Raw genomic sequence first — 22123 nt, forward strand, 5'->3', positions numbered from 1 at the left:
GCTAGCGCGACAGCTTCCCACCGTTTTCCTTATTTTGAGGAAGTCAAGAAGTCAAGTGATGAGTTTGCTGCCAGAAAAAGACTGAAGGGGAAAGTTGTTCAACTACACTGTCTGGAGGACACCTGCCTGTCATCACCGTTACAGGTGGCGTTACATATTTAACTGCTAGCGGCGCGTGAACGCTGTAACATTAGCAAGCTAACGTGTGCTTGTACGCTTGTCCGCTCATAGCAGGAAATATATGTAATTTTGTTTATAAGTATTCCGTGTCACAATATACACCACCAAATATTTATTTTGACTCCTGCGTTGTCTGAATCATTTTTTCAATGTGGTGTTTCTTGTCACAAACGGGGACTTCCTGGTTGCGGTTTGTCCTCCTTTTCTCTTCATAGCCTCAAGAGAGTTTCGGGGTCTCTCTCGTCCTCCACCAGTGTATGTGCGTAAATAACAAAGTGGCACACTTTAAAGAAGAGATAGTGTTCACATAACAAGCCAGGTCGTGTGTAAAACAAGATCTTGGCAGTCAGGTCCTTGTAAATAAAATACAGGTTTCGCTGGTATTCTTGTGTCGTTGAGGAACTGAGGTGCTCTTTGTGGCTGAAACAATGAGACGAGTCAAACACTTCTATTATTATTTTTTTTAATCTTTATTTAACAATTGCACACGTACAACTATACAAATTGTTTGTAAGAAACGGCAAATAGATATTTAACAAACTAACATGCAGGGTAAGTAACCGCAGATAATAAAATATTTTACAGAAATAAAAACAAAACCAAAATTTAATTGGAAACCGGATGTAGAGTGAGAAAGGAAGTTTCTCAGAAACGCTCACCAAACGGAAGGAACACTTTTAGCAAAGTCTCATCTCACACACACACACACACACACACACACACACACACACACACACACACACACACACACACAGGGTGACACTGGACTCTGTCTTGTGTCAGTGCCTCTCAGTCACACAGAGTTGTGCTTTAACAGACGTTCGTTCACACCTCAGGATGTTAGTGAAAGTGCTGCTGGCCCTCCTGTGTGGCGCCGTGGCCCGGGCGGCAAACGCCACAACTCGGCAGGGCCCTCCGCCACTGCTGTTGGTGTCGTTCGACGGCTTCCGCGCAGACTACCTGCGGCGGTTCCCCATGCCCAACCTGAAGCGGCTGTACAGCCAGGGGGTCCTGGTGGAGCAGCTCACCAACGTCTTCATCACTAAGACGTTTCCCAACCACTACACCCTGGTAATACCTGCTGCTTGTTTTTAAAATTGTGTGTCGCAACCACGTTTTAAGACCTCACTGCTTCTCCTCTCCAGGTGACGGGGCTGTACCCCGAGTCCCACGGCATCATTGCCACCAACATGTACGACCCCGCCATCAACAAGAGCTTCCACGTGGGCCCCAACGACACCGACCCGGTGTGGTGGAGCGAGGCGCAGCCCCTCTGGATCACGGCGCTGGACTCCGGCTACGAGACGGCGACCATGATGTGGCCCGGCTCCGACGTGGTGCTCGACAACCGCACGGCGTCGCACTACCGTCGCTACGACTCGCGCGTGACCTTTCAACAGCGGCTGGGGAACGTGACAAAGTGGATGTTGGGGGATGGAAAGGTAGGAAAGCGCACTGTGCTTCTCGCTCGTCGATTTCTTTTAAGGTGGCCATCGTTTTTTTTCCCCGTTGACATCCTGCACCGTACACCCTGTTCCACCAGGAGCAGGGGGCGATGTTCGCAGCGCTCTACTGGGAGGAGCCGGACAAGTCGGGTCACCTGTTCGGCCCGGACAACGACACTGCCATGAGCAAAGTGCTGAAGGAGGTACTGTCCACAAATATGTCTGGCTTGTCACGGCGTGCGTTATTCCAAGCAGCTGTGGCCTTGCCTCGCTAATTATGGACACATTCCATTCCCGTGCAATTGTCAACCACAGTGGTTTGACGGATGTTGCATTACATTTTTAGAGGTATTAGTTTCATATTCTTTTTAGACAAGAACCGCCAACGTTTTGATACAATATGAAGGTAAATGCATGTAACTAAAAGACGTATGGAGGTTGTATATGTGTCCGGAGCTTGGTATGACCCAATGGATCGAGCCGCTCCGCTTCAGATTCGTACAAAGCTCCTCATCGCTTTGGGGTTTTCCCGACGGAAACCGTGACTGACTGCGTGTCCGCTGGTGTGCGACCAGGTCGACGACAACATCGGCCTTCTGATTTCAGAGCTGATCCGCACCGGCCTCTGGGAGCACGTCAACGTCATGGTGACCAGCGACCACGGCATGACCCAATGCTCGGCCGATCGCCTCATACGGCTGGACGACTGCCTCCACCCTGACAACTACACGCTGGTGGACCTCTCCCCTGTCACGGCGATCATCCCGCACCACGGTAACGGCCCACGAGAGGCGAAAGAGCCCACAGCCGGCTGTGTTTTTAGGGACGTTTTCTCACACGAATGCTTATTTCTGTGCACGTGCATTGCAGATCCGGAGGCTGTCTTCGCCTTGCTGGATAAGTGCCACCCCAACATGACGGTGTATCTGAAGTCAGCCATCCCCGACAGGCTGCACTACCGGAACAATGAGCGCACCACGCCGCTCATACTGGTCGCCGACGAGGGCTGGACCATCGTGCAGCGGGGGGGGCTGCCGCATCGTACGTCTACCGAGTTGTTTTTCTCTTTACTGTGATAGCCAGACATGTGATCGCCTACTCATCCGCCACTCTCCTATATTCCCTCCAGTTGGCGACCACGGCTATGACAACACCCTGCCCAGCATGCACCCCTTCATGGCCGCGGTGGGGCCCAGCTTCCGCCGGGGCTTTCGGATCAGCAGCCTGCAGAGCGTGGACATCTACCCGCTCATGTGCCGCCTGCTGTTGGTGCCCCCGCAGCCCAACAACGGCACCCTGAACCAGGCCCGCTGCATGCTGGCCGCTGAGAGCTGCTGGGAGCTCCCTCTGGTGGTCGGCCTGGTGGTGGGCGTCCTGTTGGTGCTCTCCACGATCACCCGTGAGTCAGAACGCAGTTTGTTATATATGTTTATATGTTTACGTACATACGTCCGTACTATTCTCTTGAATGAAGGAACACCTCGAGAGAATTTCTTCAAGTTTGGCACAAACTTTTACATGGACTGAAGGATGAACAGATTTGAATTTAGTGGGCAACGATCACTGTGACCTCAATAAAAGTTGTCGGAGAAACAAGCTGAACAAATGTTGGCAGCAGCTCTGCTCTCAGCTGAGCTGCGTGTCAAGTTAATGTCCGTAAGTTCGGCTGAGCTCTCCTAACAGGATTCGTTGCTCTTCAGTTCTGTTCAGGTTCCTGAGGCACCGGCGCCCGTCAGGCTCCCGACCCTTCCAGAGGCTGCAGGTAGACGAAGATGACGACGATCCCCTGCTGGAGGTCTAAACCAATGCGAGACGGACTACCCGAACCTGTGTCACCTGTTCCTGCTCGCCGGAGGCACTTTACATGATTCACTTTACTCTGCCACGTGTGCGTTGTTTCAGGCCCACCGGCACTCACTGCGGAGTCAATCACTGCTAGAAAAAGGTAAATACTGTTTGCATTGACTCTCCATAATGTAGGTTTAAAAAATATAAATATATAATATATATCTGTAACTATGGACTACAATATGTGACGAAAAGCCAGACGGTTTTGAGGAATGTTTTCTTCTGTGCGTGGATGAACCTTGAGATTAATAAGTTTATTCTGGGACAAAAAAAGGACTTTTACTTAATATTTTAGAATTGAGAGATTTATTCTTTATTTCTCTGCAGGGAAGCGTTTTATAGAAAACTTTTTGTTGTGTGTGTGTATGTGACGTATGTGACGTAGTGTTCTCTTCGTCAGTAGAGGGAGCCAGTGGGTTGATTGAGCTCCTGTTGAAAGAGGGACAGCTTTTTTAGTTGGAAATCTTTTGATTGTCTTTCTGTGTGCGTGTTTGTGTACTGTTACTGTTTTGGTTCATTTGTTACACTGATAACCTGAATCTCACGTGATGTAAAGAACCTTTTATCTATAGCTAAAACCTGAAATGTCACACCTGACTTGGTACGTCGTTACTACTGAATTATCGTACGAGGTAACGACAAACAGTAAAGCGCAGTGGTGTTTTGGGCTGAGCGTTTTCTATGCAGATTCTTCTGTACTTGCAGCATGTATTTTTATGACACCAAAGACTGTTATTAAGATGCACAACAGCTGCTCCAAGGAGACGTTCAAGATCAATTAGTTTTTACCGAGGGATTGGCTTCTTAAGATGTACACAATACAATTAATATTAAGTAAGAAATGTGTAGGCGCACATTTGTCTCCTGAATCGATGCCTTGTTTCTTACACACGCTGTAGTTTTTGATGATGGCATCAAAGCCAAATATACCTTCCTCCTCCTGTGTGTCACAAATACTCACCAGAGCACAATGTGCATTCATCCACGGCTGAAAGTAGACCCTACTAATGCACTATTTCCTCTTTTTTGAGGACGGTTTGATGAAAGCTACAGTGCTGCCGATAGGATGAGGATGGTCTTTTCATGGGATTAATTACAACTTTAGCATATCTCCAGCCTCATCCTTCAATGCAGTGCTCTAATGCTTCCGACCACATACTGACGTGCGTATAGTGTCCATGCATCTATTAATGTGTCTTAAGTATGTCTCTCGCTGCTGAAGTGAAGAGGAAGGACTCCACATCCGAACCTGAGTGTTTGTGGTCTTTCAGGCTGCACTCCACGCTGTGTTTCATCAATAGTTACTGTTGTTAGTTTTCTAGTCTATGAAGCTGGAAAAACACGGGTATTATGCAAATCGGCCTTCACTGTCAAGAGATTCCTGTGAAATGACATTTTCAAAATGAATAAAGTTGATTGAAAATCCCTTTTTTTCAAAATAAATCTCAACATTTAAAGGAAAAGCGACACACATTTGAAAAAATGAATTTATATTCCTTTATATTTTTTTTTCTCCATCGCAGTCACAACATTACAATGTAATAAAATGGTAAATATATAAAATCAAACTCAATACTGACGCACATACATTTCTGTATCGTGTTCAAAACCAAATGAACTGTACATGTTTTCACTTGTATAACTGTTAAACATCATTTAAAATCTGTCATAATTTCTATGTAGTCATCTGTATAATTGTAAATCTTTGTCTCTTCACAGATAAATAGACTTTATTTTCCGGAGGTATTGTAACAAAAATAACACATTTCCTAGCACTGGCCACGTAGAGCCATTGAAAATATTATTCAACTCTTCCCCAGAATGCTTTGCAGTTATCGTAGACACAGAATACACGGACAACAAGACGCATCGTCTTGTTTTGCTCCCGTTTCTTTCGCGGTTGGTCAGAAAACATTCGCTGTGAATTCTTGAATCCCCCTTCAGAAAGACCAGAAGATTCCTGAACGGTGTTTTGTTTTATGAGCTGACGCAGGAGCGGCTTGAACACGGTCGATGGCGGCAGCCATCTTTTCTACAGCGAAGACGGAGGTGCGAGCCGGACAGACGCTGCTTTCATCGGACTGAAAAAAAACTGAGTTTTGTCCCTCTTTGAACATTTCCTTCCTTACATTTGAAAAATGTGCTTATGTATTGAACTGTTTGGCATGTAGCTGCATGCTGCAAATGGGACCATTGCATCAAGCTTTTCAATCACACCCAAACGTCCAAAATGTCCACACGACTCCTAAATTTGTGTTTTCTTTTTTACTTTTCCTCCTGCTGGTTCACAAAAAATGACTAATCTTTTTTTCTCTCATGTATCAAGCCATGTAGATAGGTTTGGGTTTATTTGCGCAGGGTTTGAGAGTTTTTTTATTTATTTATTTATTTAGATTTCTATCTTTCATCATCACATTTGTCAATTGTTTGACAAATTTGAAAAATGTACTTATTGGCTTTCTTTCTGAGAGTTAGCCGAGAAGATTGATACCACACTCACTCACGTACACTCAATGTGAAGCTAGCGCCAAGAGACGGTTAGCTTAGCTTAGCATAATGACTGCAGAACCGAGCTAGCTTTGTTTTAAAAGTTTTTTAAAACGCTGAAAAACAGTTAGCTCGGCCAGGGTTTCACCTTTGGAACGAGTGAAGCTAAATCCTTCCCACGTTTTAAACTTTCGAACATAGCTGGCTAGCTTTGGCTCTTTGTGATAAGCTAAGCGAACCGGCTGCTGGCTCCAGATTCATTTTATGCGTACAGATATGCAAGTGATGAATATATTCTTGAGCACTTATCTCTTTTTTTTTTTTTTTTTTACACAAAATAGGTGGTCAAAATGGACATTTGTGTACGAATCCTTGCTTGTGGTGATGGTCTCTCTTTGCAGAACACTTACAAACAATTTTTTTGTGTTTATCAGGAATGTGAGAGACAAATATTACATCCGTTCGTCTGAATCACCCTTCTTCCAGAGAAGCAGAACCAAAGCTTGGTTGCGACTGTCTGGCAAATCCCCTCCCAGCACAGCAGATCTAATATCAGTGTGCTTATACTCAAGACAACACGATGGCACAGACTCCTACGAAAAACACAGTTTCCAGTCTTCTCCCGTCTTACATTCTGGATATTTATAAAGAACATTTACTATCGGTACATTTGAAAGAGCCATCTAACCAACTCATCGAACATAGACCCAACTGAGGAGGATTACCAGAAAAAGGTATTTACAATCAAAATGCCAACTACGAGAAAGTAAAAGGTACTTTTGCACATTGAAATCTCTAGAGCTACTTTTTTTTCTTCTTTTTTTTTCCCCAAGCTGAAGAACACGGTAGAAAAGCATGACCCCGACAAAATAAAAGCTCATGGTACATCTTATAGATAGATCCACGTTAAGGATTAGTTCGTCCCTGCCCTGTGCTTATAGTATCCACACCTGAGTCAAACCGCTGAAATCACTCCGACGCGCTCCTCAAAGAAAAGGATTTCAGCCGTCGCTGGACTCAGATCTGGTCCAAACTGGTCTGAGATCAGGAACGGCTTGGCGTCTGGCCTCCAGTTCTACAGAACCACGATGAGTAATGATAATTTCACAGCTCCGGACCAAGAGAAAACTTTGGCGAAAATAAAAAAGCATATGAAGCATTACTGACACAACGCACACTCGCACACTCACACACACACACACACACACGCACGCACACAGCCTCACCACAGGCCTCATATGCTTTGCAGACCCTGATACTAGAACATTTACATGTTCATCCAAAGAACAAAAAAAATAACTTTCTGGTTTATACGTTTCACAATCGGATAATCATTCCTCCGTCAGGAGGTTGCATCCATCCTGGTTATTCCCTAAAGGTACATTACACACCCTAAAGGTACATTTCATGCGCCCCCCCACCCCTCCCCCTCCTCCCCTGACCAATTTGAACCCAACAGACAAACTCGATGGAGAAAAATTTACATTAACTTCATAGAAATGATATGCAAGATTACCAAAATCATTAACAAATGTAAAAAGTCAACTCATTGATATATCACACACGTTTGCATTGTTGCACATGAACACTTTCCTGCTTTTCTTCTCCTCTGATTTGCAAACAAAGACAAAAGTACAAGGAATACATGAGAACAGTGATGTGGTATTTTTTTTTTCTTCTTTTTTTTTTGTAAAGGTTATTCAAGCCCGGAGGCCTTCTGTGTGTAACCTTTGCATAGCTGTGGATGTGTAGCCGAACAATGACACTGACTGGATCTGCCCCACAGGGCGGGCCTGGCTAAGGCTCTGGGTGTTGAAGCTTCATTTGGAGCGTGCAGACTCAACTGTAGAGTGGGATTTTTTGTGTGTGTTTTTTTAAACATTTTATTTTGTGAATTTAAAACAAAATGGACACGGTTATTATGACACCTGCAGTTTTGATTACGAGGCTACGGCCGAGTCTGAACGCCACACGTGAAAACTTCCGTGTAAAGAAGGAACTGTGTGTGTGTGTGTGTGTGTTTTTTTTGGTTGCGTCAGACCTGATTTGCGTTGAAACCTGATCTCTGATTGGCTGGAGCTCTGGGTGCAAAAGGGGGCCACGGTTTTGAGTCAAAAGGTCAGAGGTCAGTGCGAGTGAAGGGGGCTAATGGGACGAGCTCAACGTAAATCTCCCTTTCACAACCCAGAAGCACAAACGAAGCCTCTGCAGCGACCACACTTTTCCTCAAATTCTAACATTCATGCAAGAAATTCACAATCTGCACCCTCTTAATGTCGCGTGTTCACTTCTCTTTGTCCCTTTTCTTTTGATTTTCTGTGCTTCGACACATCTAAACCCATGCTTTTAATATACAGTCCACGTTGGAGTGTACACAGCTAAATTAACCCTCCTGAAGGGAAAAGATAATTGTCCACCTCCACTTCTGTCCAGCGGATAAGGCATTGTTGCTTTTCCTCGGAGACGGAGGGTGTTGCTGTTTTTTTTTTACTTCTTCTGTACACTCTCAACGCGAGTGTGACCATAACGTTACAAAAAAACACCTGTCTTTACTCGATAGCACCATATGAATATTGTTCCCAAATTATAAAGGGCTAAGGGATTATTGGACATTAGCCTGTATGTGTGTGTGTGTGTGTGTGTGTGTGAGTGAGTGTCTGTGTGTGTGTGTGTTTAAGCGGTGAGGTAGGGAAACATCCCATGTTGTTGCACTATTTCTCACTGTGTACTACGCACATCTCCCTGCTGTGGAGGGGAAACCCTGTGAGTGAGTGTGTGTGTGTGTGTGTGTTGTGAGCGTGTACACTAAGCACATCTCCTAGCGTCGGAGACTTGCATAGCTTCTGCAGAACGGGAAGAGCAGTTGTCCGTTTGGACGGAGCCTTTGGCACAGCCTTGGCCGACAACTGAAGGCAGTAGTCAAGTTGCACCATAGAATTCAAAGAGACAATCTGCCCTTATTGCACCATAAGTGTGTGTGTGTGTGTGTGTGTGTGTGTGTGTGTGTGTGTGTGTGTGTGAGATCCATATTTGCACCATATGAAGTGGGATTAGCAGCCAATTGACTCTTGTAGCTCGTTGCACCATATGAATGCTGCTGCTTCTGTCGCTCGTTCGCACCTACTGAATCTAGTTGGCAGCAAAAAAGATTAGTTTTTCTTGTTTTTGTTTAAAGTCGGCTAGCACCACGCAAAAGTAATGTCGGCTCACTGTTCGTTCACGTTGGTCTAACTTTTAAGGGATACGTCAACATTTGTTGGGGTTAGTCTCCTTTTTTCACTCGCTGGAAAATGACAAGGCTCCGAGAAATGATTATTTTCATGGTTCATTGATTTGTTGAGCCTTTTTGTATTCATTATTTGGTCTTTAACGGGTTCCCAACCCTCGGGGCGGGACCCCAATAGGGGTCGATAGATGATTTACAGAATAGTAAAAGACGTTTGCGCTTCTCCAGGCCTGTCACAGGTTATGTTTGCTTTGTTTTAAGAAGGAACTCTAACAATTAGAGCCAGTTTATACTTTTATTGCCTCAAGTGATGTAAGGAAAAAGTGTCAACTGTTTTCTTTTTTTTAGATGATTAAGATCTATAAAGATTGATGCGAACCACTGGTCCAAAATAAAAATGCATAGTCCACATCCCACCTGCTTGTTATTTAATCTTAATTTTTCCTTGATCACTGACTTATTTAACCATCATATTAATTGTAGTCTAATAGCATCTTTGTTTGCGGCACAAAAAAACTGGTCGGAAAAGACGCTTGCTTTAAAAACAGTTATTTTCTGACAGTTTGACAAAAGAAAAACAAGAGGCTAAAATTACACCCAAAAATGTTGACGTTCCCCTTTTTTTAAAAACACTCTTTCCTCCACTTTCAAATGCAACACCGTTCTCTTCCACCTGCTCCATCCTCTCGGACAGCGGCTATAATAAAAAGCGTGTGTGTGTGTGTGTTTTGTTTGTTTTTTGCGTTTTTCCCGCACCATCTGAAGCGGCGCATTGGCTGAGTCTCGCCTGCTCTGCCGCTGGCGTGGGACTGGAGGAAAGGCGCGTTTGGACGGCAAAAAAACACTTTCGGTCGCATTCCAAACACTTTTGTTTGCTCCCTCGCCACGCGGCGTCAAGGCCCCCCCCCCCCCACCTCCCTCTGGCGGCGTGTGCTTTTGGGAGCAACGTCCCTCGTCGACGGGTTGATGACCGATTTCTCCACTCATGCTTTGTCGCCTGCCAATGTAACAGCTTGCATCACAGGGATAAACAAACCAAATAAATAAATAATGAGCCGCTCATCACAGCTCAGACGTGGGCGGCTCCGGAGGAGTTGACATTGGACTCGTTACAGAAGGAGACAAGTCATCGAGAGGGTGGTGACGATTAAGGACCAACACGGTTTTGTGTCGGCTTCAGTGGCAGCACCCTGTTAGCATGAGACCAAAATAATTAAGACTTGACACGCGGGAAAATGTAGGATATTAAAAAAATTTGCCTGGCAAGAATGACAACGAGGAAATCTAACCTCCCAGCACAATAGGAAACGATGGAGATGAACCCCAAGACAGCGTAGTTGTAGACAAACGGTGAAATAAGTATTGCTGCCTTATGTTCCCTCTTGCATTCGGTAATATTCATCATTTAATCATACGTTAGTAATACCGAAAACATCAGAAGCCAGTCACACTTATTCCACCAATATGGGAATTCATCTGTAAAAATGTTTTTTTCTGTTTGACTTTAAAACAATTGGACACTTTTGGAGTCTGCCATCTGTTCTCAGTGGATCTTTAGCTCCATGCTAACACTTTAGCATACATGTTTTGAGTGAGATAGTGACAGTCCTTTTGGCAATACAAATATATATATTTTTAGCATATGAACTATAGATATGTAACATTTCAAACTATCAGCTAATCTCTGTTATCTCATCCAGTTTAGCCGATGTAGCTAGTTCTTGTTTTTTGCTGGCACAACATTTTTTATTTGCACATAGTTTCACTTTGACAATTCAGAAACAGGAACATAACATTGTTTTAGAGTTATTGGGTCTTATTTTGAGCTGCCTCGACTTCTCAAGTTCTCACTTTTGGAGTTAATGTTGCTAACTGTCGCATCGTGTATGCTAAAGTGTTAGCGTTCTTAAAGGCTTAGAGATGATACCTGGCTTTCTCTTCGAACACATTTTCAGCTAATGGTTCTAGCTCCATATTTACAGTGGAGACATGAGAGAGAAAGGTAACTAACTCTGGCAAGTTGACAAATATATATCCCAAAATGTCAAACTATTCTGTTAATGCAAACTTTGAGTGAAATTCTGAATTTGCTTGAGTGTGTGTCTCGGTCTCCATCTTTCCCATCATGCTTTGCTACTCTCCCTGATAACCTTGTCAACATAACCCCAAAACCAATTTGTTCCCAGTCGACAACACTGTCACGGTACATAAAAAAAATCCCTTCTGTACATATAAAATATATACACTACCTTTTGACTAGACTAAAGACGACATGTTCACAAATTTCCTTAGTGACGTTCTCTCTTTGCGTCACATCTTTTTGTTCTACTGAAACCCGTGGGAGTGCGAGCGACACAACGTAAACGGCATGCGGTGGTCAAAGACTCCTATGTGTGTTTTTTGTGTTTTTTTCATTCTTCACAGTGGAGCACGAACCTGTGATATTCTGAGACCAGATGAAGAGCGGTCAGAGGAGTTGGAAATAGAGCGTCGGGAGGATGAGCAAGGGAGGAGATGGACTCGTGCTGAAGCAGCAGGTTGAGTCATGGCCGTGGGACTCTCAGGTCATGGTGCCCGCAAGGAATGTGTGTGGGAATGTGTGTGCGTGTGTGTGCATAAAAGTGTGACTGATTGCTTTTGTGTCTGTGTGCTTACATCAAGTGCGACATTGTGCGTCTAAATCTGAACATCCATGTGTACATCCATGTTTTTTTATAGTGCTCATGTGCTGATGTTTGTGTGTAGACGTGTGTGTGTGTGTGTGTGTGTGTGTCAGAGTGAGGACTCGTACTGCAACAGTTCATACAGCAGGGGTCCGTCACGGTAGCGAATGCCCATAGCAGCCGGCGTTATGTACTGCAGGATGTTTATAGTCCTCCGCAGGCGCCTGTCTACGTAGTGGGCGTCCCACGCCGGGTAACGCTTCCTGGGCATGTCGATCTTTATAAGCGGGCCCTCGGGCTTGGAGGTGATGGGCGCCGACCTCACCTGGAAGACGGGAAGACACGTCTCGGCCACGTCCTCGTCCGTCTCCGACTTGGCCATGTGGGCCGGCGTGGGCGGGGCGGTGGGCGGGGCCGACGGGGGGAGGGGGAGACCCCAGAGCAGCTGGGCGCAGCAGGACGAGGCCGGGCTGGGCTGCAGGTGAGCGGTGGCGGGGTGCAGGAAGCCGTAGTACAGCAGCATGACCAGGACGCCGCCGGCGAACGTCAGGTAGACGCCGCACAGCGCCGGGACGGCGTAGGCGTCCGTCAACACTGGGTCCCTGTAGGTGTACCTTCAGGATGCCGACGACACAGGGGTCAATTCAGGGGTCTCCTCGTCATAATGCTGTGGCTTTTTAAATGTTTAACGAACACCATATTGTTCTAGTTTCATCCAGGTTTCAACATGCAAGCGAACGCAACTCACCACAGCCCGGTCAGGATGGTGTTCTCCGCCAACACCACGATGTAGTACGCCACCATTCTGTACCGGGTCCGGCCCTCCTTCACGTTGAACCAGCAGAAGATGTAGACGATGCCGACCACCATGTTGAAGAGCACCTCCTCCCACTTGGACATGCAGAAGTCGGTGCCCCCGTGCACCACCCAGAAGGCCATGGCGCACCAGTGCACCACCACGAAGATGCCGAAGTAGATGTGGAAGAGGGAGGCGAAGAGGGCGAGCGAGAGGACGCGGGACGAGATGGTGAAGAGGCGCCAGAAGAGGTGCAGCAGCGCCCCGCGGTAGCTCATGCTGCGCTGGTCGTCGCGGGAATCGCGCAGCAGCTTGTGGTAGGAGGCCAGGACCCAGGCGAGAGAGAGCAGCGAGCCCAGAGAGGAGATGCCTACAGGGGGAATCACAGCAGGCCAAATCAAGGTACAGAGGTGGAGGACGATGTGACTCCATCAGGACAAAGTAGAATCAACTTTTCATGCTTCACGAAGCAAAAAGCACAAAAACTGATTATGAGTCAGCTGCGGTGTTTTGTGTAACGATGTAACACGTCCTTAAATAAGAAGCGGTGTGTGACACGACGAAAAACATTCGGTAATGACGCTTAATGGGATGAGCCTGAAACATAAAGTTATTTTTAATGTCCCAGCTGCTGTGTGCATCCGCCCACTGTACTAGTCTCATCTTTGCATAAAAGTAGAAGGTGTCCCTAAACTCCTGAGGGATAAGGATGATTAACGCCAGTGGGTGGCCGCCTCAATGATACATTTTCTGGATGACTAAGGAAGAGGAGGCCAACGGAGCTCGACTAGCACCTATGATTGTGCTTTCTTTCTCGGACTACCTCAACCAAAAAGCACTGAAAATCCCCCACCATTTCCAGCCACAAATTACTGAGCAGGATGTGTTGAAATTGCTAATAACTGTTTGCGCAGCTGTTGACTTGCGTGTGCTTTGTGGTCGACATGAAAACAGGGCGTTGTGTTTTTGTAAATGTGTCCATCCACCCACACTGCAGCGTCTCGGCCCGGTTCTCCTGGATCATGATGCAGAGCTGCAGGACCAGCTGAGGGGCGGACTCCAGGAAGGTCTCCAGCAGCCGCAGCATGTTGACGTCGGCGTACTCGAACATCATGGCCCAGTACCAGCGCCGCTGGTGCTCCTTCTGCCGGCGCGACATGATGCCCAGGTACAGAGTCCTGATGTACCTGCAGGGATCAGACGGATGAGCGCTTATTAAAAATAATACTATATTATTTTTCAGCGTCATTGTTTTGATCCGCCAGTTTTCATTTATTTTCTTTTTTAGCTGGAGGTTTTTCTCTACTGCCATCATTCATGCTGGATTAAACAACTTGATTAATTAATTATTCCATCGACAGAAAAGACCGTCAGCTCCTTTTTTGTTAATCTATCGTTGTAAGTATTTGCTCTTCTTCCTCATGAATGATACTACGCAGTATATTTTGGTCTGCAATGTTGGTTTGTATTAAAATAGCGCCTTTATAAATTGTCGTGGCCGTTAAACCATTTCAGGAAAACAATCAACAGAATAGTTGCTCCGACGTATAGCGCTATAGACCTTGTACTGTAAATATTACTGTTTCATTACAGTCTGCTGTATGAACATACTGTTATCACAACCTGCTGATCAATACATACTGAGAAGATTTCTAGATGTGGGAAACGACAGTACATATGTGGGTGGGATGTAGGCAGCGGTTTCCATTAAATCGCCCAAGGGCACTTAAAGACTCTGTGTGTGGCTGCATGTACGTGCTTGTGTATGTATGTGCACAAATCCTCCTGGTTCCCAGTGAGCGCATTACTTAAACACGCGCACGGGTGTCATCGCGTGTGTGCATGCGCTCCTACATTATGCAGGAGTCTGCATGTGCGGCTCCATGTTTGAAACATACAAGCTTAATTCACAAAACATAAATAATGCAGCATCCCTGGGAAAACGCCCACATGTGCACGCACGCCACTCGCATCAGTCTGGCTTGATGCAGATGCATTGTGGCCGATCAATTGTGGGAAGGCTTCTGGCTAATTAACGATCTGGTGGCACGTTGAGGAGGGAGTGTCTGCTACATGAAAACTCCAATGTGGACCGCATTATCATTCCCAAATACTTGGTTGCAGGTCTGGCGCCAGTGGGATGAACCCAGAGGTCGAGATGGTCCTGCGCTCTCAGAAGAACTGCTCAGGGCTGTGAACACCTGGGTAGAGGAGCGCTTGAAACCTGCCAGTCCTCTATCACTGCAACATAGCAGCTCACAAGGATCCACCCAATGCCAATGAGGCTTTTGGATCACAGAGGAATTTCATGGCAAGGGTAAGAGGTCGAGGGTAAGAGGTTTGAAGGTAATCGGTCTGGGGATAAGCAGTCAGCGGTACTAGGTTGAGGGTATTTGGTCAAGGGTACTCGTCAACAGTACTAGGTCAAGGGTAATCGCTCACCTGAAAGCACCACTCAATGTCTTGGTTAGAGGTCTGCGCTGCACGTACTCTGCCAATTTGACGGACTGAGCTCAGATGGGATTCGTCAATGGTTGTATTCTGGCTCAAAATCGGTCACCTGCAGGGTTTGAGGTCTTTGTCTGGACCCAGATTGTTGAGATCCAGGAGCTCACTGGCTAGCTCAGCTGTTCACGTCCTGAAGTCAATATTAAAGACTCAACATAACCGGTTGGCAAGTTTCCTGAACTACATCGCGATTAAGCACATTTGCAAATATGGGTGTGGCTTCCAGAGGCAGGGCAGTAGCAGTCGTGGCAGCGTCTCCCGCTAGTCAACAATCCAGAGGAACGAGCAGCGTTTCTGCTGCACGAGACTTCTTCATCCTTCTCATACTTCACTGTACAGAGTAAATTGGTTATGGACGTATCATGATTCATATTTTCTGCATTTATTTTGTGCATTAGTGTCTTCGTTGTCTTTTTTGCCGTTTTGTTTTCATCCCGACAATCAAGCGCTTTGAATTGCGTTTGATTTGTTTGAAATGACATGAATACACATGATTGACTGACTGATTGATTATCCGCCCTGACTTCCTGTGTTTTGATCAGGGGTGATGAGCAATCCCATATAATCCAACCTATTCTTATCATCCTATTCTTCAGATATGTTAATGCTTCATAACAAACCATTCAAAGCCAAATGAATTGATTTTGTAGCTTTAGCGAAACATACAAACACAAGAATGCGGTTTGTCCTTGACTCGAGAACAATGAAGGAGAACCAGCATCGTTTGTTTGGCTTCTTTTTCTTCTTTTTTATTATCCTGGTATTCACCTTCAGGTTAAGGATGGAGGATTGTGCAGCGTACAGAGGCCTAATGGCTTTACACGGAGGGCTGTGCTTTCAAACCTACCGAATACAGTGGATCTTCCACCCCTCCACTCTCACGCCTCCTCTCGCACTCTTTTCTACTCCCCTCCCCCAGTTTACTCGTTGTGTATGTGCAACCTTTTCTTTCTCCTCCCCTCCTCTCCCCCAGCCTCTCCATCTCTAAGCGATCCGTCTCAATCAGGCCGTACCATTTCCTCAGCCACAATCCTCCCCACTCCCTCCTTTCCCTGCTCTCCTTCTTCTTCTTCCTCCTTCTTCTCCTGTCCCCCTTCGCTTTCCCCACGTGGGAGAGTCCATTCTGCAGGCTGAGGGGGCGACGACCGGGTGGGGTGCGTGGAGGTAAAAGGAGGTGTGCGCGTGTGTGTGTGTACTTGTACGTGAGGGACGACTAAAGTCCTACAACCACAGAGAGGCAGAGGAGCTGAGTGGCACAGCAGGATGTCCACACACACACACGCACACACACACACACACACACACACCACTCTACTCTCCCTGCTGTCCGCCCAGAGGCAAGTGGACACCATTAAGGACTCTTTTTGGAGAGTGGGGAGGGCAATGAGTGTGAACGCTGTCCTTGCATAGTCGGCTAGGAAGGAGACAAACTAGTGCGCTACTACGACTACTACGACTACTTCTTTCAAAAATACACAAACAAGTATGTGAAATGAAATAAGAAGTGTGTGTATAACAGCAAATAGGATCCATGTGTGTTTGTGTTTTTCCCCGACAGTGCTTTTAGCACCACAATTAGCACCTACCCCTGTCCAACTGTGCGCGCGTGTGTGTGTGTGTGTGTGTGTGTGTGTGTGTGTGTGTGAGAGAGAGAGAGAGAGAGAGAGAGAGGGAGATGTGTTGCCAGAAGCGCAGATGCTCTCCCTCTTTGTACTCTCCATGCATGCTGACACTCACGGGAAGGGCCGTGACACCGTTTTTCCACTGGTCACACACACGGGCGCGCACACACATTGAGCTCGTATGCGAATATGTTAACACACACACACGCACACGCACACACACACACACACAGCCCCAACTTCTCTATTCTTCAACTAAAGCGAAGGACCCCGACAGGGACGCTGTCCATGGTGCTGAAAGCGACACTCTGGATTGAGGGCAAATTGTGTCAGTGACTCACATTGTACAGTATTTATAGAGAAAAGGAAGAAACAGAACCCCAACGTTACACTGTGAAAGTGGGATCACTGTCTCTCTGACTGTCTTTTTCTCTGTGTGTGTGTGTGTCCACCCTCACTGCCTCTCTGGCTGTCTCTCTTCATCGGCTAACTGTCTGTCATTCCCAGATAGTAAGTGAAGTGCTGGGGGGGTCACAGAGCGCCTTTCCCTGTCCTCCTCTTGCTCTTCCTCTCTTTCCTGTCAGTGTGGAGCAAGCTTTGCCTTCTTCTAGCTGCATCGAAGAGACACCCAACCCTTTAAGTGTGTGTGTGTCTCTGAGAGAGAGAGAGTGAGAGTGAGAATGAAAAGGGGGAGGGAGTGTGGTGACAGATTAGGATCAGGTGTGTGTTGTGTGTGTGTGTGTGTGTGTTTGTCTCCCCCCTCCTTACCTCCACACTTGTCCCAGCTGGAGGATGTGTATGGTGGCCTGCCACAGCCAGATGGTGGCCAGCTGCAGGCGGTCCCTGCCGGGGTACAGGCACCCCAGGGCCACCGCGCCCCGCTTGGTCAGCCCCTCCACCTCCCCGAGCCCCCCGCCCGTGTAGTCCTGCACGAACCACCGGAAGCTCAGAATCTGCACCAGCACGGACGGCACCAGCACGAAGAAGAGCGTGAGGCCGAACCAGAGGTAGTCCTGCCTCTGGTAGTACTCGTTCGCCAGACACAGGTCCGTGCCAACGTCCCAGAAGAAGACGATGAGGGCGAAGATGATCCAGAGGCAGTCCAGCCACAGCTGCTCCCGGGGCGGGCAGTGCGTCTCCCGGATGCCGATCCCTCCGGTGGGATGGCCCCCGCCGAGCAGGGAGCCGAGGCAGGCTGAGCGGCAGCCCCAGTAGCACGCGGAGGTGCGGCAGCACTGGCAGATGTGGATCGCGGCGGAGTCCAGCTGCTCATCGGCGTCAACGTCGTACAGCTGCGCGAAGCCGCCGCCGCCGCCGCCGCCGCCGACCCCGGCTTTGCCGCCGTCCGACTGCGCGGCCATGTTCCCCTTCCCGCTCCTGCCCTCCTGCGAAATGCACGACAACCGCACCGTGGTGCTTTCTCGCGGGGCGCGGATACCACGTCACTTCCCAGATACCTGTCCCCTTCGCTCTCGCGCAGCGGCGACTGCTGTGTCTCTTTCCCGCCCGGGGCGCGAGGAGCCATCAGTGCCAGCGGCCGCGCGACGGCGGCTCCTCTTCTTCCTCGTCCGGCCGGGACACCGCCGCCGGGCGCTTGCTCGCAGCAGAGGAATCCGTGCCCGTCTCCGTCCAGCAGCCCTGCATCATCCCCGTCCTGCGCGCTCGGTCATCTAGTGACGTAATGCATCTCCCGCTGTTCTTAAGATGTGTGAAGGAGTGTGCGCGCGCTCGCGTGTGGTTGCGCACCGGACTCCAGGAACCGCGACCCCAATATAAACCTTGCTGTTCAGTCAACCGGAGGACCCCCGACCTCTGCCTCCCATCCCGCCCGCCCTCTGGCTGCAGGTTCCCGGCGTCCGCTCCGCTCCTTTCCGCAGCTCCAGCCCTCTGCAGCTCCAGCGTGCCCACTCCTCTCTCCTCTCTCCTCGCGCTCTCACTCCGCCCCCTGCCGGACGAGGAACCTCAAACCCCCCCCCTCGAATTCACATCTGCACGCGGGCACGCGCACGTGCATCAGCATATAAGGTTGTTGGTGCGTTTGCGGTACTCTGTCTTGGGCACAGGGTGGGTCAGTTTCCTTAGAAGAAGAAGTGCGGATGAAATTTCCAGCGTCCAACATTCACCTCTCCATCAATCACCATCCTCTCCTCCACCTTCCACCTCTCAATATTCCCTTACATCCATCTTTCTTTCTCTCTCTCTCTGCACTTCCCACCTCTCCCTCATACTCTCCATCCATCCCTCCAGTGGGCCGGCTGCCCTGTGGCTCTGCCAGCCTAATCAACCGTATAACATATGTGTGTGTGTGATCCCTGGAGGGAGATAGAGGATTTAGGAACACAATAAACAAGGATGGACTCTGTACGTGTGTGTGTGTGTGTGTGTGTGTGTGTGTGTGTGTGTGTGTGTGTTCGTGAGAGAGAGAGGAGAGTAGGAACTGAGGGAGTTGGAAAGCCGCGAGGCCGCAAATGGAAAAGAGGGATGCATTTAGGAGTTAGAGGAGGGATGAAAGGAGTACGAGGGAGAGAGAGCGAAGGAGAAAAGAGGATTCAAGCGGAAGCTGCTCCAAAGGGATGAAAAGATTGACAGGAAGAATGCACGAGAAAGAGAGAGGATGACTGAAAGATTGAGCCAAGAAAATGGGTGTGACAGAGACAGAAGAAGAGGGGAAATGCACATGTTTTTCCTTGAGGAAGAGGGGAGGGGGGATTAAGCCACAAAAATAGATGACGAGGGAAGGATGGAAGGAGATAAGAAGCATTCTTTCTTTTCTCATAGAGAAGTAATAAAGGGCACTCGGCGACGATTCCTATCGAACTGAAGTGGAATGCACAGACTACGTCTCAAACACGTGCATGCTCGCTCATCCGCCCCTCTCAGGAGCGTGACACACACACACACACACACACACACACACACACACACACACACACGCCTAATTTGTTTTGCCTAAACGCACACACACACACACACACACACTATGCTAAGCAGGCGCTGCATATCTTCCTCACTGCTCCTCGTTCTCAGAAGCACGTTTCTGTACAAGCAATTGCACTTTATCTCTCTCTCCCGCTCTCTCTCTTTCTCTCTCTCTCTCTCTCTCTCTCTCTCTCTCTCTCTCTCTCTCTCTTTCTCTGTCCACTGGAGATTTGCCTCCTGGTTGCCTTGACGACTGCAGCTGGAGGATGGAGAGGTAGTCGATGGTCGTGTGTGTGTGTTTTGTGTGAGCAAGAGTGTCCGACCCCTGACATGTGCACTCAATACCAGCACATATTTCTGGTTATAGATGTTTTATGCACAGTTTGATTTCACGAATGAAATAGAAATGAAATCCTTGAAAACAAGGTTGCACGTTGTGTCACATCCAGGAAAACATGTTGAAAAAAGCCTTAAGCTGCAGTGTTCACTGTGCAGTATTCATCAGACATGAATTGGCCCAAAACGCCAAAAGACTGGAGATCAAGTGTCTCCTGTTTTGGTTTTGGAGCCTTTCAACGCTGAAGTACAGGCAGCGAAAAAGAGCCAAAAACACGAAGCGAGGCGGAGCTTTTGTTTGCCTCTGAACAGAGATCCCAGTTTGAGATAATGGGAGCCCAGTGGTGAGGGCCATCAAATAAGTCTGACAGTGGATAAACCTTTCAAATCCAATGCTGTATGTGGAAATCATTGAGGCATTTTTCCTCCCATGTTCAGATTACTTTTGTGAGCAAATATTTGACTCGTCCTTCTCCATGCGGCATTCATTCTCCATGCTGCCTTCATCCCAATTTACAACACAGAAGGAAGTTAATTGCACCTGCCATGCTGGGACCAAATTAATCTGCATCATCTCATTGGTTCAGGAAGAAGATAGTGAGAGATGTACAGTATGTGTCAGAGGTGTGTGTGTGTGTGTGTGTGTGTGTGTGTGTGTGGGGGGGGGGGTCATTTTGTGCTGCAGCAACATGTGACTGTATACAAAATCGTACAGCTAAGCACACTGAAGATGTAACTAATCAGGCATGTCATGTTCATTTTTGTTCTGCTCACAGAGGCGCTTTTATACCCTTTTCAGAGGAAATTGATCCCTGGCAGTGTAACAAATGTACTTAAATGCTGATTAGAGCCGATTTTGGATGCTTGAAATTCATCTTCAGGCACACACATGCAGAGATAGCGACGAGCGATCAGCAGATGGTGACCGGTTCCTAGCAAGTTGGGTTGAAGTTAACTTAGTGACAACACAATGTCCCACTCGGGTCACGTGTTAATGTCCGAGGGCCCCAAAGGTGGTTTACAGAGAGGCAAAAAGAAACACACAACCTGGCTTTGACTCAGTTATCACACGGCCCTACGCACAGCCGAGGTGTCGCCTCGGATGTCTGAACTCATTAAAATTCAGCGTGAGCCAGTAATGAGTAGTGTATGCATGGCTGACGCAGAGAGTCTGGGGCCTTTGCAGCGTAAAAGACAGAAATAAGTTATATATAAAGCGCGAGGAGGAATAATATTAGTCTTTTCTTCGTCGATGGAACGTTTAAAAAAAGCAAACGTCCTCGCCGCTGTGTCACCGACGGCAAATTAGCCGGCTGGTTATGACAGACAGTCGTGGGAGTCCGGGGCAGCGAGGAGCTCTGCAGCAAACAGTCTGACTCCGAGAGCGATGGAGACATATTAGACTCCACAATCTGCCGGGGCGTAAATATTTTCTCACTGCTGAGAATCAGTTGGATGTTTTTCGCACAGCCCAACCCTCTGTTGCTTGCTGCCGGAGTTTGATCTCCACGATCCAACTCTTCTCATTCTTTTGCAAATGATTTAACCTACAAGATTAATTTACCATTCAGCCCTTCGTCCAAATGTATTTGTTTGAATTGTTTTATTATCTTTCCCTCTCTCACACACACTGAGTATCAGCTATTACATTATTGTTATTTGATTTTCAAACCAGATGAGGAGGAAGACTTGTCATAATGGGACTGGAGAAGGTCATAACATTTTGAGATAAAGTTCATATCATGATTCACTAGTTCAAGAATAAAATTGTTCTTTTTACGTTTTTAAAAGTTGTATTAATTTAAAAAGCGAGCTGAAATTCTTAGAAAATCAATAGAAGGGAAAATAAAAGCGTGCAATACACTGTTTTTTACTTCATTATTGAATTTGGCGCATAATGCGATTAATCGTATAAAAATCATGCGATTAATCAGTTACATTTCTTCAACTTTGTGTTGCTGTTTTAGTTCTCTCGTTTCCCAATAAAAGAGTTGTGAGAACGACTCCTCTTGCACGATAGCGTGACAGAGTGATCTCTACTTCCCTTCACTCCTCGGTCTCAAAGGTCCTTTAGTGAACTTTGTCACCACAGA

General features: G+C 47.3%; 3 protein-coding genes across 4 annotated transcripts in view; 2 read left to right on the plus strand and 1 right to left on the minus strand.

Annotated features, from left to right (window-relative positions):
- Positions 1-12231, plus strand: enpp4 (ectonucleotide pyrophosphatase/phosphodiesterase 4). Of its 2 annotated transcripts, XR_011078270.1 has the most exons (9): positions 1-144; positions 1017-1251; positions 1326-1622; positions 1724-1828; positions 2201-2399; positions 2496-2666; positions 2755-3024; positions 3326-3570; positions 11611-12231. XR_011078270.1 is itself a non-coding variant. In XM_068590483.1 (8 exons), the coding sequence occupies exons 2-8, from the start codon at positions 1018-1020 to the stop codon at positions 3424-3426; spliced, it is 1377 nt and encodes a 458-aa protein (XP_068446584.1). In that variant the 5' UTR covers positions 1-144; position 1017; the 3' UTR covers positions 3427-4898. The 2 variants fall into 2 exon arrangements, 1 of the variants encoding a protein (XP_068446584.1); XM_068590483.1 differs by lacking the exon at positions 11611-12231 and having other exon boundaries at positions 3326-4898.
- On the minus strand, positions 4708-18641 carry LOC137793982 (XK-related protein 6-like). The gene is made up of 4 exons (XM_068590482.1): positions 17544-18641; positions 13636-13832; positions 12598-13015; positions 4708-12463 (listed from the first exon to the last, which is right to left on the minus strand). Exons 1-4 carry the CDS (start codon positions 18134-18136, stop codon positions 11959-11961), a joined length of 1713 nt encoding a protein of 570 aa, XP_068446583.1. The 5' UTR covers positions 18137-18641; the 3' UTR covers positions 4708-11958.
- The window catches only part of gckr (glucokinase (hexokinase 4) regulator), an 18904-nt gene continuing 9063 nt past the window's right edge, over positions 12283-22123 (plus strand). The window contains exons 1-3 of the mRNA XM_068590481.1: positions 12283-13047; positions 13643-13813; positions 14770-14962. Of these exons, the coding sequence (XP_068446582.1) occupies positions 14919-14962 (44 nt within the window). The 5' untranslated portion in view covers positions 12283-13047; positions 13643-13813; positions 14770-14918. The remainder of the gene's footprint in view (positions 13048-13642; positions 13814-14769; positions 14963-22123) is intronic.

The sequence above is a fragment of the Clinocottus analis genome, unplaced genomic scaffold (genome assembly GCF_023055335.1).
Source record: "Clinocottus analis isolate CAN_PGR_092001 unplaced genomic scaffold, fCliAna1.0.p SCAF_24, whole genome shotgun sequence".
NCBI lineage: Eukaryota > Metazoa > Chordata > Actinopteri > Perciformes > Cottidae > Clinocottus > Clinocottus analis.

Excerpts from the sequence above, each read along its gene's own strand:
- enpp4 (XM_068590483.1), top strand. The coding sequence starts at position 1,018 with ATGTTAGTGAAAGTGCTGCTGGCCCTCCTGTGTGGCGCCGTGGCCCGG. Across the intron at positions 1,252-1,325 it reads TTCCCAACCACTACACCCTG|GTGACGGGGCTGTACCCCGA; the intron begins GTAATACCTGCT and ends TCTCCTCTCCAG. Across the intron at positions 2,667-2,754 it reads GCGGGGGGGGCTGCCGCATC|TTGGCGACCACGGCTATGAC; the intron begins GTACGTCTACCG and ends TATTCCCTCCAG.
- LOC137793982 (XM_068590482.1), bottom strand. The coding sequence starts at position 18,136 with ATGGCCGCGCAGTCGGACGGCGGCAAAGCCGGGGTCGGCGGCGGCGGC. Across the intron at positions 13,833-17,543 it reads CAGCTGGGACAAGTGTGGAG|GTACATCAGGACTCTGTACC; the intron begins GTAAGGAGGGGG and ends TGATCCCTGCAG. Across the intron at positions 13,016-13,635 it reads CCGGGCCGAGACGCTGCAGT|GCATCTCCTCTCTGGGCTCG; the intron begins GTGGGTGGATGG and ends TTCCCCCTGTAG.